Here is a 14,108-nt window from a genome sequence, read left to right as displayed (position 1 = left end):
TTCTGCATCTGCTGTTTGTTGGAGGGGTCCAACAGCAGTTGAAAAGATGGGGAAAAACATGAATAAATAAGCTAAAAAATGTATAATCTATTTGTCCCGTCTCCTGAGACTGAATAACTATTTTTTCTGTGCTTCTCAGCCTTCCTCAGCTCCTTGCAGGCTCCAGATCCCCTCTTTAATTACCTTGTGAGCCACTTCAGTTTCCCAGGAGGTTTTCCAGACACTCTCTCCTCTTTCCCACTTATCCAAAAAGTTACCAATCACAGATGCAATGTCCTGGTCAGTGTCTCCATGCCCCATCTCTGAGAAGCACCTCCCCACCCCTCCTTGCCCCAGCAGCCCGTGGAAAGAGGAGCAATCTCTCCTGATCACATCTTGGTGAGGCGCAGGACGTTGAGGCGCACGGGCAGGAACGTGGCGCCAGAGGCGTACTGGATCTCCCGCAGAACCCCTTCCCACTTCTTCTGCTCCTCGTCGTACCTGGGGAGAGCAGGCAGACAATGGTGAGGAAAGGTCTCCTCTCCCTCCCTCCAGTTGCTCTCCATAGGGGTGGCAGCCCACAGGAGTTATTTGGACCCAAGAATTTGCGTGAATTTCAGCCCTGCTTTGGGGGACGTGGATATCAGCACGTGGTCCTGCAGGGGAGGGGAAATTTTTCTTCTGGGAGTTGGGTTGATGGCACCAAGGTGGAAGATCCATGGTGAAGGACAGCAGGATCCTGCTGAGGGTGCCAGAGCACTGAATTGAGGGACAGGAGCAGCCAATGCTGCACTAGCAGCTGTCACTAAAGTGCTTTCTGTCCACTCCTCTTGCATGTAAGACTATCAGCTTCTCAATCCAGACTCTCTGCTTCCCAGCCCAGACTCTCTGCTCCCAACCCAAACTCTGCTTCCCAACCCAGAATCTGCTACACAACCTAGACCCCTGTTTCCCAGCCCAGACTTTCTGCTTCCTAATCCAGACTCTGCTTCCCAGCCCGAGCACGGGCTGTTCCCAGGGAGAGGAAGCATTGCACAGATGCTGCTCCACACCAAAGGACAGTCTGGAACCAGCTCCAGGCAAATTGTCAATGCACAACAAAGCCAAAGGAGCAAGTTTTCCCTGGTCTGTTGCTGTGTGAGGCTGGGAGAGATCCCTGAAGAACCAATGTGCCCTCCAGCACAGCACAGGGCAAAATTCCCAGACACTGAGTGCTGAGCCTGCAGCCTGCAACCTCCATCTCACACTGATGGCATAAAAACAGACAGAAGAAATCTATTTCATCACTGACATCCCCCCCATGCTCCCTGGGACAGCCCTGGGAAGGTTTGTCACCTCCAGACGTCGTTGAGCTCCGTTGGCACCAGCTCTCCCGACTCGGTCTCCACCGTGGCGAAGCCCCCGAGCAGGTAGAGCACCCCAGAGAGGCTGACCAGGCTGGCAGAGCTGCGCTCCTGGGGGAACTCAGGGAAGGTGTCCCACCTGCCACGGGAGAGAGGGTACAGGTTCATCACTGACTCATCACAGAACCACAGAATAATGAGGTTGGAAGAGACCTTCAAGATCATCAAGTCCAACCTATGCCCTAACTCCTCACCTAGACTATAGCACCAAGTGCCATGTCCAGTCTTGTTGAACACATCCAGAGATGGTGATTCCACCACCTCCCTGGGAAGAGCATTCCAGTGCTTTGTTATTCTTTTGGTGCAAATTTTTTTCCTAATATCCAACCTATACCTTCCCTGAGGTAGCTGGAGACTGTGTCCTCTGGTTCTGTCAGAGACCAGCTCCCACCTGTTTACAGCCTCCATTCAGGGAGTTGTAGAGAGCAATAAGGTCACCTTTGAGCCTCCTCTTCTCCAGGATAAACAACCCCAGCTCCTTCACACATTCCTCAAAGTTAGAGCATCCTTGCCACCCCCACACTGAGGATGGCCTCAAATCAGGATTCAACAGCTGAGCTCACGAGGGACAGATCCAGCTGTGCAGGTCTAGGTGGGATGAGACCATATCTCAGCTGTTTTTAGAGAAACTGCTCCCATCATCATTGTTCAGCTTGGTTTTGCTTTGGGTGCATGGGCCAGTTTGTCCCAGTGCTGGGGCAGCAGCTGCCAGGACCTGTACCCAGGTATCCACCCAAACTCAGAGGGTTCATTGTGTTGGATGAAGCTCCAGGGAACCCAAGGATGGCACAGTGGGTAAAACCACTTTGAGGCTCAGCCTGAGATGATCCCCAGCCCAACCACAGTGATTTTGGTGATGCCCAGCTCTCTGAGGAACCACAGAACCATAGAATGGCTTGGGTTGGAAGAGACCTTAAAGATTATCCAGCTCCAACTCCCCTCCCATCAGTGTATAAACTGGAGGAACTGACATCAGGAGCCACAAACAAACTCCAGGATGGTTGGAATTTGCTGAGCCTACACCTGCACCTACTCCTGGTGTAACCACAACTCAGGACATACTTGTTGGTGGCAATGTCATAGACCTCCACAGAGTTGGTCAAACCAGAGTCGGTGACACCAGCTGCCACGTAGATTTTGTCCTTGTGCACGGTGGCCCCGAACAGGGAGCGGGCAGTTTTCATGGGAGCCATTTCCTTCCACTCAAACTTGGCTGGGTTGTAGACACACATCTTCTTCAGGCACTTCCTGGAGAAAAAGGAGAGGGAAAAGGAGCCTTGATTGCTTGCCAAGGGGTGGTTTTGCCCTGCAGGGGTTTGGGGGTGTCTGCTGGGAAGAGGGTGGGGTCTCTAGGTGTCAGGACCCAGGACATCCCTCTGTCTGTCCTGAGCAGCCAGGACCCCTGCCAGGGGGCTCAGAGACCCTGGCACAGAGCCCAAAACACCTGTCGGTTTGATTATGACCCGTGGAGCAAATTACCAACCTTAGATGAAGATCTGCAAGCCATTACAATTTAAGTAGAATAATAGTGAAGTTATCACAGGGTGGAAAAAGAGATTTTGGGGTTTTTGGTATGAGGGTTCAGGAGGCAAGATGGAAGGAACTGGGCATGTCCAGCCTTTCTCCTTCTTCTTCTTGGCCTCCATCTTCTGCTGTGATGTTGGCACTCACAGATTGGTTTAGAGTAGAAGCTCACTGTCTAACATAGGTGATAGGGATTGGGAAGTAATTGTAAATATTGTATATGTAGTTTTTAGTATAAAGACATAACACTGCCCTGGGGCAGGCAGAGTGCCTGGGACTGTCCTGCTGGACGGACCTCAGCAGGACAGGAGAAAGAATTTTAGAGATAAGATACAATAAACAACCTTGAGACCAAGAAATGAAGAGCTCTGACTCCTTCTTCAAGCACCAGGCTGGGAAAAGAGACTTTCCAACTTTTCTTGGGGTCACTCTGACCAGCTAAAGATTCTGACATCTAGGGAGGATTTTGCTCCTTCACCTTGGCATGAGGGGAGGAACACACCCCATTTGTTGGGTGTGAACCAAAGGATGTCCCTGCCTGGAGTGACCACGTGTGTGTGTAACACATACCCTCCTGCTGTATCTTTGTTCAGGAGTCCTGAGAGCTCAGCTTGGTGCTCTCACACCTGGATACAGGTCCAGACAGCCCCTCAGGACCTCTCACAGCCACCAAGGCATTGATTTATTGCTCCTGATCCACTGTGATGCTGCAGAATATCCTCAGTGGCGTTCCTGTGGCCAGGTGGGCAGTGTGAGGATGTTCTCACCTTTCAGACCATAACCCATCCTGAGCAGGACCAATCCTTGCTGGATTGTGGAATGTTTGCTCTGCAAACAGCCACATCTGTGCCCTGCAGGGCAGCCACTGTGATGCTCCTGAGAGAGGCTTTTCCTGCTGAGCTCATCTCCTGCAGGAGGGTGGGATGGGGTCAGGGTGGATCAGGTTTTTCCCTCCTGTTGCAAATACATGTCTGGATTTGGCTATGGTGACCACTCTGCTTCACAAGGCCAAGACAGGACACCCTAAAAGTGAAGGGGCTGCTTGCTCTTCAATGCCTCTCCCAATCTGAGTGACATTTGGGTTTTTTTGTGGTTTGATTTGGAAGGATCTTTAAAGAGCATCTCATTCCAACCCCCATGGGCAGGGCCACCTTCCACAGGACCAGTTTCCCTCAATGTCCCCTCCAGCCTGCTTCCAGGGATGGGGCAATGCATTCTCTCTCCTGTAAGGACACTGCCGTCATCTTCCTGATGTCCCTGTTGGCCTCCTAAGGTTTTGGAAAGGGCTGCAAAGTGAGCAGAGAGGGGAGGATCCACATCTCCCATCCCATCCAGCCCTCCTTGAACCAGGCTGAGGAGATACCAACTCTGCACTCCCACTGGTTTGGGGATTGCCTCCTTGATTTTCCCTTGCTTTTTGACTTACTTGTCACTTCCTTTGCCCCCAATGACGTAGACAAGATCCTTGTGTGATACCACGGCGTGGCCATAGACTGAGTAGGGAAGGGGATCAGCCTCACCCCACTTGAAGGACCTGGAAAAGATGGGAAAGAAAAAGATGGGAAATAAAAATATGGGTCAGAAAAAGATGGGAAGCAAAAGGATTTGTAGCTTGCTGGATGACACCTAGAGGATATGGCATTTCCCAGACCTAGAGGTGAGCACAGGGTTGGACTCAGTCTCAGAATCACAGGGTCTGCAATGGGGCAGGCTCAGACAATAAATGTCTAATAATCCTAAAAATAATAATAATGATCCTAAAAATAATAATAGTGATCCTAAGAAAGGGTGACAGTAAAATAAGCAGAATATTTATGCTAATATCTGTTATTTTCTTGAGATCTTCAGGTAGGAATAGGGAGCAACAATGACCCCTTGAACCTATTTTTCTCCAAGCTGAGTCCCCTCAGTTCTTTCAGCTGCTCCTGGTGCTCCAGACCCTTCCTCAGCTCTGCTCCCTTCTTGGGGGTCACTCCAGGCCCTCAATGTCCTTTTTGTCATGAGAGGCCCAAAACTGGATGCAGGATTTGAGGTGCAGCCTCACAGTGCCCAGAACAAAAGGAGAAGCATTTCCCTGGTCCTGCTGATCCATCCAGGGTGGATGGATGGATGAATGGTGGATGGATGGATGGATGGATGGATGGATGGATGGATGGATGGATGGATGGATACAATCCACTGCCCCTCTTGGCCACCTGAGCACATGGCTGGCTCATGTTCAATCAGAATAATATCCACCAAATAAAACCAGAGATAGAGTGGTGCTGATCACATCTCTACCAGTCTCAAACTGATACTCAAACCACCCGCAATAACTTAGTGTGGGCAGATAAATTCTTTCCCAGAGTCTGCAGGGGCAGATAAATGCCCTGCTCTGTGGGAATGGAACTGGTTTCAAATCTCTGCCTATAAAACAGACTTGGAAGCACACACATCTAAATATAGACCAAGCAAAGGCTTGTTGGTGCCTGCTGCTCTGTCTCTTTGGAAGTTTCTGTCTCCTGAGAGAAGAACAGGATGGTGTCTTTTAATAAAGCTCATGAGCTAGCATGGGTCAGAGCCCATTGTCCAAAAGTAATTGGATATTAAGCCTGATATCAATCAGGATGAGCCGTTCTGTGACACATCTGAAAAAATTTAAAAACAAGCTTTTCTGTTCAAACCTCTTTTGGTGAGACCACAGTGAATGCCACTGATCCTTTAGTCAATGAGCAAGAGCAGGAGATTTAGCAGAAGGAAAAAACCACCTCTGTACATTTCTCATGTGAACATCTAATATCAATCCCAGAAAACAAAATATCCCCATAAAGGCTTCCCTCTCCTGGAGGCTCAATAAAGGGAGCAGATGGAAGGAGACAGCTCAGAGCCCCAGGGAACAGCTCGAGGGCATTCCCAGCATCCTCATACAGGATTCAAGCCCTTCTCCCAAATATTTTAACCCCTGGCAGCTGCTCCATTTTCCCTCCAAGCCCCTCCACCCCACGCTCACACTGGACACTCACAGGCGGTCGTAGCACAGCACTGAATCCAAGGTCTTCTCTCCCTCCTTCAGCTCCTTCCCTCCAACCACAAAAATTGAGTTTTCTGCCTCCCCCAGGCCAAAGAGGCAGCGAGGGGAGGGCAGGGGGGGCATCCCCAGCCAGTCTGCATCCAGGTGGTCGTACTGGAAGGGAACAAATGGTCATTAGTGTGTGCCCATTTGATCAGCAAAAGGCAGGGTCCAGAGGTGAAGGACGAAGTGTGTTCCCATGTGCAGCCTGGTCACCCCAGCAGCACTCCCTGCACTGCTCCTGTGGCTGTGCCTTTGCCAGCCTGAGCAGGATGGGAGACCTGAGAGCAAACCCAAGGCACAATTTGTATGATAAACCCTTTATGACATAGCACAAGAGCTGAGATGGGTCTGCAGCAACACTTTCTGCTCTATTCATCAAAGTCTGGACCTTATAGAATCACATTACAGTTGGAAAATGCCGCTGAGATCATTGTGTCCAGCCTTTGACCAGCCACCTCCTTGTCAATTCCATGGCACTGAGTGCCACATCAAGCCGTTTCTTGAACACCTCCAGGGATGGTGACTCCACAACTTCCCTGTGCAGCCCATCTCAATGCCTGATCACCCTTTTCAGTAAACTAATTCTCCGTGATGTCCAACCTGAACCTCCCTTGGTGCAGCCTGAGGCCTTGCCTCTTATCCTGTCCCTGGTTGCCTGGGAGAAGAGGCCAACCCCACCTGCTCCAGCCTCCTTTCAGGGAGTTGTGGAGTGATAAACTCTCTCCTAAATTTCCTCTTCTAACTTGGAACAAGCTTGGTTGTCTTTGGGTGAAAGCCTTCTTGCCGCACTTACAGTGGATGGTTCCTGGGACTGGAGGAATGGAAGCATTTCAATCCTAGAAATTCTCCTGAGCTTTTTCATGCATGGAACACCTCACAGTATTTCATCCTGGCATTTTCCATCTCTGCCAGGTGACAGGGTGCTGCCAGCAATGTTGGCTACACAGATATAATGTGTAGCCAGACCCATGTGTGGTGAGCAAGCTGCTGGATCAGATCACCAAATCCTTGGATATCTGTAGACCAAGGCATTGCCTCGTCTCCCATCCATAAAAAAAAAAAGAAAAAAAAATTAAAAAAGAAAAAAAATTTTGAAAAAGAAAAATTCTTATACTGAAGACTCTGAGCACTGTGGCTTAATGGGAATTGAGGGAAAAAAAATATTATATTTTGATAGAGGAGGGAGGGATGTCTTGCAGCCAGTTTTGTGGGGCTGCAGGATGGGGCTGTGACGCAGCACTGCCTGGAGCATTGTTTGCCATGGGCTCAGGCCAAGGAGCCTCAGCCTGATGGGTTGGCTCCAAAGGCTCACCCTCAGCTGGGTGCCTGTGGTTTTTGTCCCTTTGTAAGCTGTGCTCCACACATGTGTTATTTATAGTGCAACCCTGAGCAGCTCAGTCATCGGGGTAGTTCCTGCTTCTTGATGGGTTCAGCATTGTTTTCGAGTCATAAATCTTGCAAGTGACAAAGAAAGGATACCCTTTCCCATCTGAAATGTCAATGGAATCATTTTACTCCTGCCAAAATCTGCAAGGCCCCTGGGATTTATCAGCATTTTTATATTTTGGTGCCTGTCCTTACATCTAAACTATCCCTGACCTAATGCACCTGGCTTCAGCAGGGGGAATGTGAAATTTGGGGGAATAAAAAGAGTCAGAAGGTGTAGGGAGGTGTGCACTGTCATAGGGCTGCATGTCTAAATGTGCCATTTGAGCTGAAAAAAAGGGCTCAAAACCTCTCTTGCTCATACAGCAACTGTGAGCTACATAATGACACTGATACAATAAATTAAACATTGCAAACTGATGGCATTGTCCAGTTCCAGGATTTGTCTGATTCTTCCAAGCACAAGTGACATGGTGATGTGTGAAGAGACCCTTGTGGGGAAGAGCTGAAACTGGCCCCACGATGCTCAGGACATTTGCCACTGAATTAGTGGCAAACAGAGAAATGTTGCTGTTTGCAGCTCAGAACCACAGAGTACTTTGGGGAGAAGGACCACCAAAGGTTTTTCATCCAACCCACATGTTCAAAGGGCGACAGGTTGAGAGTTAGAGCAGTTTCCCAGGGCTTTGTGCAGTCAAATATTAAATGTTTCCAAGGATGCTGCCCCACCCCTGGAAGTGTTCAGGGCCAAGTTGGATGGAGCTCTGAGCAGCCTGGTCTGGTGGGAGGTGTCCCTGCTCATGGCAGGGGTTTGGAGCTGGGAGATCTTCAAGGTCCTTCTCAAGATTCCATAGAATGGCCTCCCCTATGATTCTGTGGAGGTTCTGTGACCTCTCTGGGCCCTGCTCCTCCTCTGTTGGCAAGATTGAACTTTAGGCACAGGTTTGGCTGAATGCATGGCCCTGCTCTTCACAGGTAACTGATGGGGCTGCCCACACCTCTGTCATCCTGGACTGTGCACTGTGAAAGGCTGTACCTCGAACAGGACACCCCCAGCCACTTCCTCAGCTTTCCCACTCCCTCCTGCTCTATAGGGCTGGAGTTTCCTCCTGCTGGCTTCTCATTCCCTGGGCTTCACCTGGCGTGCACAATCCCCTGCTCATGGCAGGGGTTTGGAACTATGAGATCCTCAAGGTCCTTCTCAAGATTACATAGAATGAGCTCCCCCATGATTCTGTGGAGGTTCTGTGACCTCTCTGGACCCTGCTCCTCCTCTGCTGGGTAGATTGATCTTTAGGCACAGGTTTGGCTGAATGCATGGCCCTGCTCTTCACAGGTAACTGATGCGGCTGCCCACACCTCTGTCATCCTCGACTCTCCTGCTCTATAGGGCTGGAGTTTCTTCCTCCCGGCTTCTCATTCCCTGGGCTTCACCTGGCGGGCAAAACCCCCTGCCCCTTCCAGGTGAGGACAAGCCTGGTCCCTGCAGGATGTGCAGCCCCACTGATGAGGGCAATGAGTCAAGGCAGGGATCAGGGCTCCGTGTCTTGGCTTGGCAGCCACCCTCATTTTATCCTTTCTGCCTAGAGATGTTATTGTTTTTCCCAGAAGATGAGAGCCTGAGACATGTTATTGTTTCTTCCCAGAAGATTTGAGCCATGGAGAGGAACAAAAAAAGGAATTTCTGGGTATGGGAGGAAGAATAGAGGATTTACTGGATTCCTTGGGGTCAGGAGGAAGGGCAGGCGCCTTGTGTTAGCTGTCTGCAGGGAAAGAAATCTGGGCTGCAGCCCAGGCTGGGGCTCAGATTGCCTGCACAGCTCAATCCAGCCACAGTTGGGTCATTGCTGAGTTAGAACAGCCCCTTTCCCTGAGGGTATCCCCAAAGACAGCTTGAGGTGGTTTCCCCCTCTCAGGATGGAAATGGCTGAGGCTCTGAGCTGGCCCAAGCCCATCTCCAGGGGCAGGAGCAGGGAATGGGGCAGTGTTGTGAGGCCATGGGGACATGCCCTGTGTCCTTGGGGTGTTTGCTCTGTGGCTGCAGCTGCTGTTGCTCCTTTTTCAGCACCTGGCAGCATCACCCTTGGGTTTTCCTGGGGTTCACAACCAGGGAAGGCCGGGGATGCAAAACAGAACCTGGGTCTGATGCCGTGAACTTCCCAGTTTGCCAACCCTGTGGCAGCCAGGGCTGGGCCAAATTCACTGCTCTAAACAATCCTCTCCTCAGGATTTGGATCAGGAAGGCTCATTCCTGTTTCCTACTCCTTCAAAGCTTCTTCCTCAACTACCACAACAACCTCTTGTAGAGTCATCCTTAAAAATAAAGGGAGAAGAATCTCCAGGAAAGCAACTCAGATCATTCTCCTCCATTTACAACTTTAACATCACATGGCAACAGATATTATGGGAGCTAAAGCTTGGTGATGTTCCCAAGTGGTCAAAGAAACAAAAGAAAGACAAAGGTAGTACCTGTAGGAAGTAGGAGCTCATGGGATCCTCTTTGTTGTCCTCGTTGTAGTACAGTCCTCCGACAATGAAGATCTGATTCTCTTTGGTCACCAGACTGACGTGGTTCTTCGGAATTTGAGTAGACAGGGAGGCAAAATAGCACTCATTGGCATTGGGGTCATAGGCCACTGCTCCACTGTCGCTCACCATGAAAATAAGGTCCTGGAGGAACATCCCAAAGCGCATGGTGTCATTCAAGATCCCAGGGAGAGCATCCTCCTCCGTGTCCTCCCCTTCGTCCACCGCTCCATTGACAACATCCTCCTTCGCCTGATTCTCACTGCTCTTCTTCACTTTCTTCTTCTTCACCACGGTGAACTTGCCTTTCTGGGCGTCCTTCACCATCTGCAGCTTCTTGAGCAGCTCGGGGCTGGACTTGACCAGGGCGTGCTTCTCCACGTGCTCCCTGATGAAGTCACCGGGCATGAGGCGGAAGCGGACGCTCTCGAAGATGACGGGCAGGGCCTTCTGCCGGCTCTCGCGCTCCTTGGCCCCCGCCCACTTCATCACCACCTCGAAGACGCTCTCCTCCTTCTCCACGTTGAGGGAGTCGCTGGAGATGACGGCGATCAGCTCGTCGGGGGAGAGCTGGTAGAACTCCTCGTCGCGGGAGACCAGCGCGAAGCGGTCGCAGATGAAGTCGCGGGCGGCCACAGCCAGCCGGGCGCAGTCCAGCATCAGCCCCAGCCGGAAGATGGCCAGGCAGTTGCTGAGGCACAGCCTCTTCTGCAGGAAGGACACGCACACAGTGAAGATGGAGGGGATCTGGAACATGTTGGCCACGGAGAAGATGTCCTGCACGTTCTGCTCGGTGATCTCCAGCTCGGAGGTGTAGATGTAGTGCAGGATCTTGCCCATGACATCTGGGTCGACATCTTCCAGGCTGACCTCCCTCTTCTTGCTCTCTTCCATGTCTGAGAGGAACATGGCCCGGAAGTAGGGGCTGCAGGCTGCCAGCACCAGCCGGTGGCAGGGAAACTCCTTCCCTTTCACTTTTAAGACACAGTCCAGAAACTTATTGTGGTCCAACATGTCTTTGAGCCCATCCTGGAGAAGAGTTTGCTGGTAGAGACGCAATTCCTCCACTTGATCAAGAGGCAAACCCATGGTGGCGAAATACCGCTCGTTCTTTGCCCCAATCCTTCTTTTATGGATAAATATTGGTGGCTGTACCTAAACCTGAGTAAAGAAAGCAGAGCTCACAGCCTCACAGGCTTCCAGACCGCTGGCACACTGGGAATGTGAAACCTTGCTATGCTCCCAGCTGTCTGTGCACTTCAGCTTCCAGCTTTATATATAGACACAGCCCTGCAGGGCTTAGGGAATCCATAGTGCAGCATGTGTAAGCCGATCACCCTTTAATATGACACATTGGACAAGGAGGAAGGGAGGGGGGCCGGGGGAACAGCTGTAATTCCAGCCCCAGGAACTCAGGAAGGGTCTAGCAGCTCATGAGTCACCGTGGGGAGAGCAGCAGGTTTGGCTGCTGTGACACCATGGGTTTGGGAAGAGGGCTCTGGGTGAATCTAACACCCCAATTTGCTGTTTGGGTCATGGGTGGCAAGGCTGGGGCTTCTTCCTCATGATGCTCTGAAAGTGCTGGACCTTTAGCTGTGCTAAGAATAGGCCATGAAGTCAAAGCTGGAAGGATGGATGTGCTAAGGGAAGGTCTTGTGTGGGCTTTGTGGCATCCCCAGCTCCAGCCAGCTCCCACCCAGGCCTGCTTTGTACAGGTTTGTCCTTTATTCTCCTCTAGAGTCACTTTTCAGGGGTCTGGAAATGGGTGGGAAATGGAGATAGAGGTGTTTATTTACAGCCCTGTGTGGGATACGAGATCTGCACTGGAAGTTCCTTTAAAATCCTCCCTAAAGCAGGAGATTTGAGGACTGTGGGAGAGGGATGGCTCTTTTTCCCTGCAGTAGGTGGTGGAGTCTCCATCCCTGGAGGCATTAAGAAAAGACTGGACAGCACTCAGGGCCATGGTCTGGTTCCACCACAGGTTGGAGTCAACCCCAGAGATCTTTTCCAGCCTCAGTGGTTCTGTGACTCTGTCAAACACGCACATGGGCCCCAGTGGCACAGTCTGTGGGCACTGGGCACCAGTAAATCCATCCTGGTGACAGAGAGAGTGTCTGAGGCAGAATAGAAATAAAGGAAATGCAATGGTGGGCTTCAACTCACAGATTAAGGCATCTAAACACAAATACTTTCTAGTAAACTGAGGGTCTCCTGCTCAGGCCTTCTGGTTCATCATTCCCCTCTGGATGGAGTCTAGAGGCATAGCAGAACAGTCTGTCTGGCCTGGAGCTGATGCCCCAGACTGGCTGAGCTCTCCAGCAGCTCTTGTGTCCTGCTTGCCTACCCATGGATGTCCCGGAAGTCCCCTGGGCCCTGAAATGGCCAGTCCATGTCCAGCTGTTCCCACAGAGCTCACAAAGAAGCAAATTAGTTTTGACAGACATGGGTGAGCAGAGTAGCTCTAATTATTTATAGCCATAGTAAAACTTGCACATGAATCTGTTTTATCTCTTGCTGTGGACCCTCTGGGCTGTCTGACACTCAGTGATGGCACAGATTTAATTAACGATTTAATTAAGCCTATGAAAAAATATTAGCCATTATTCTTGGTGTGTTTAAAGCCACAAAACCCCTTACTCTGGCAGGGATGTAAAATTTATAAAAATTGCCATGATGGTCATCTCTAAGAGGGAGGGAGCTGCACCAGTACGAAGCCCTTCTGTACTGGTGTGGTTCCAGCAGCAGCTGGGAGGTACCAGCAGAACAGGGAAATAATCTCAAACTGGTTTCAGAGCTCACATCACCCTGTGCTGTTCATCTGGGACAGGACCAAGTTTTGAGTGCTGATCTTTGAATTGGGTCGAACTTCAGGAATTTTTGCTCCCTGACATCTGGGGCTGGACACCCCCTCCCTGCCCTCTCTGCATCAGCTCTGTGCCATCCCAGGTTTAATCCCGTGCTGTTGTGCCACCAGCTGGGATCTCCCCCCTCCCTCTGCCTTTAATCTCCTTTGAGCCCTGCCTTGTTTTCCTTTTTGCTGTGCTGCCAGCTGAGTTTTGCTTCCTTATCCCCCATCCCATGGGGTGCCACTGCTAAAATTCAGCTGCAGCCTTTCCCAGAGGAGCTGGGTGCACTGTGCCCCAGGTCTGACAGGGCCACAGCCAGGCATTTCCAATGACCAGGGACTCCCACAGTCATTAAAGGTGTCCCCAAGTGAACAAGAATCCCCCAGGACATGGGAGTGGGTGGAGGTCCTGGTTTAATCTGGGAGAGGGAATTTTCTGTCGCTGAGATCTTCTATGGAAAATCCTTTCCTTAGGATTTTTCCTCCTGAGAAGCTAAGAGGCCTCAGAAACAAAATGTAAACATTGATTATCTGCTGCTGTGGAATGCAACAGGTGCATCTGGGATTGGTCTCATGTGGTTGTTTCTAATTAATGGCCAATCACAGTGAGCTGGCTCGGACAGAGAGCCGAGTCACAAACCTTTGTTATCATTCCTTCTTTTTCTATTCTTAGCTAGCCTTCTGATGAAACCTTTTCTTCTATTCTTTTAGTATAGTTTTAATGTAATATATATCATAAAATAATAAATCAGCCTTCTGAAACATGGAGTCAGATCCTCATCTCTTCCCTCATCCAAGAACCCCTGTGAACACAGTCACAATTTTCCTCCTGCAGTGCTGTGTTTTTCCTGATTTAGGGTGAGGATAATGCTGATAACTCACCGATATTTTGGCTCCTACTGTCATCCTCACCCTGAGTCAAGGATTTTCCATCTCTCACACTCTGCCAGGGAGGAGCTGCACCAAAAGCTGCACCAAAAGCGTGGCCAGGAGAGCTGACCTGAGCTGGCCAGAGTGATGTTCCATACCACGGAACATCATTCCCAGGATATAAACTGTGAAAATTACCCAGAAGGGAGCCAATGTGCTGTCTGGGGACAGGCTGGGCATCAGCCAGTGTGTGATGAGCAATTGTTGTGCCTCATTGTTCCTCTTGGGTTCTGTTGCTCTTTCTCCTCTCCTTGTCATTATTATTATAAGCATTGTTTTCTTTCAAATGTTAAACTGTTCTTATCTCCACAGATTTACCTGTTTACCTTTTATTTCTGATTCTCCTCCTAATGGGATGAGGGGGAGTGAGAGAGAAACTGTGTGGGATTAAACCACAACAGTGAGGATGCACAGATACATCCTGAAGGGATGCAGTGCTGCAGGATCACTCCCACCCATACAA

At 50.4% G+C, this 14,108-nt stretch overlaps 1 protein-coding gene across 1 annotated transcript; it reads right to left on the bottom strand.

The window, feature by feature from the left end:
* Positions 1 to 95: 95 nt before the first annotated feature.
* Positions 96 to 13,290, bottom strand: KLHL40 (kelch like family member 40). The gene is made up of 6 exons (XM_005491445.4): positions 9,814 to 13,290; positions 5,909 to 6,069; positions 4,333 to 4,440; positions 2,445 to 2,630; positions 1,315 to 1,461; positions 96 to 480 (listed from the first exon to the last, which is right to left on the bottom strand). The coding sequence occupies exons 1-6, from the start codon at positions 10,957 to 10,959 to the stop codon at positions 369 to 371; spliced, it is 1,860 nt and encodes a 619-aa protein (XP_005491502.2). The 5' UTR covers positions 10,960 to 13,290; the 3' UTR covers positions 96 to 368.
* Positions 13,291 to 14,108: the final 818 nt, after the last annotated feature.

This window comes from Zonotrichia albicollis, chromosome 1 (assembly GCF_047830755.1).
Source record: "Zonotrichia albicollis isolate bZonAlb1 chromosome 1, bZonAlb1.hap1, whole genome shotgun sequence".
NCBI lineage: Eukaryota > Metazoa > Chordata > Aves > Passeriformes > Passerellidae > Zonotrichia > Zonotrichia albicollis.
Note: the sequence above shows the minus strand (reverse complement) of the source record. Positions and strands in the feature narration are given on the sequence as shown.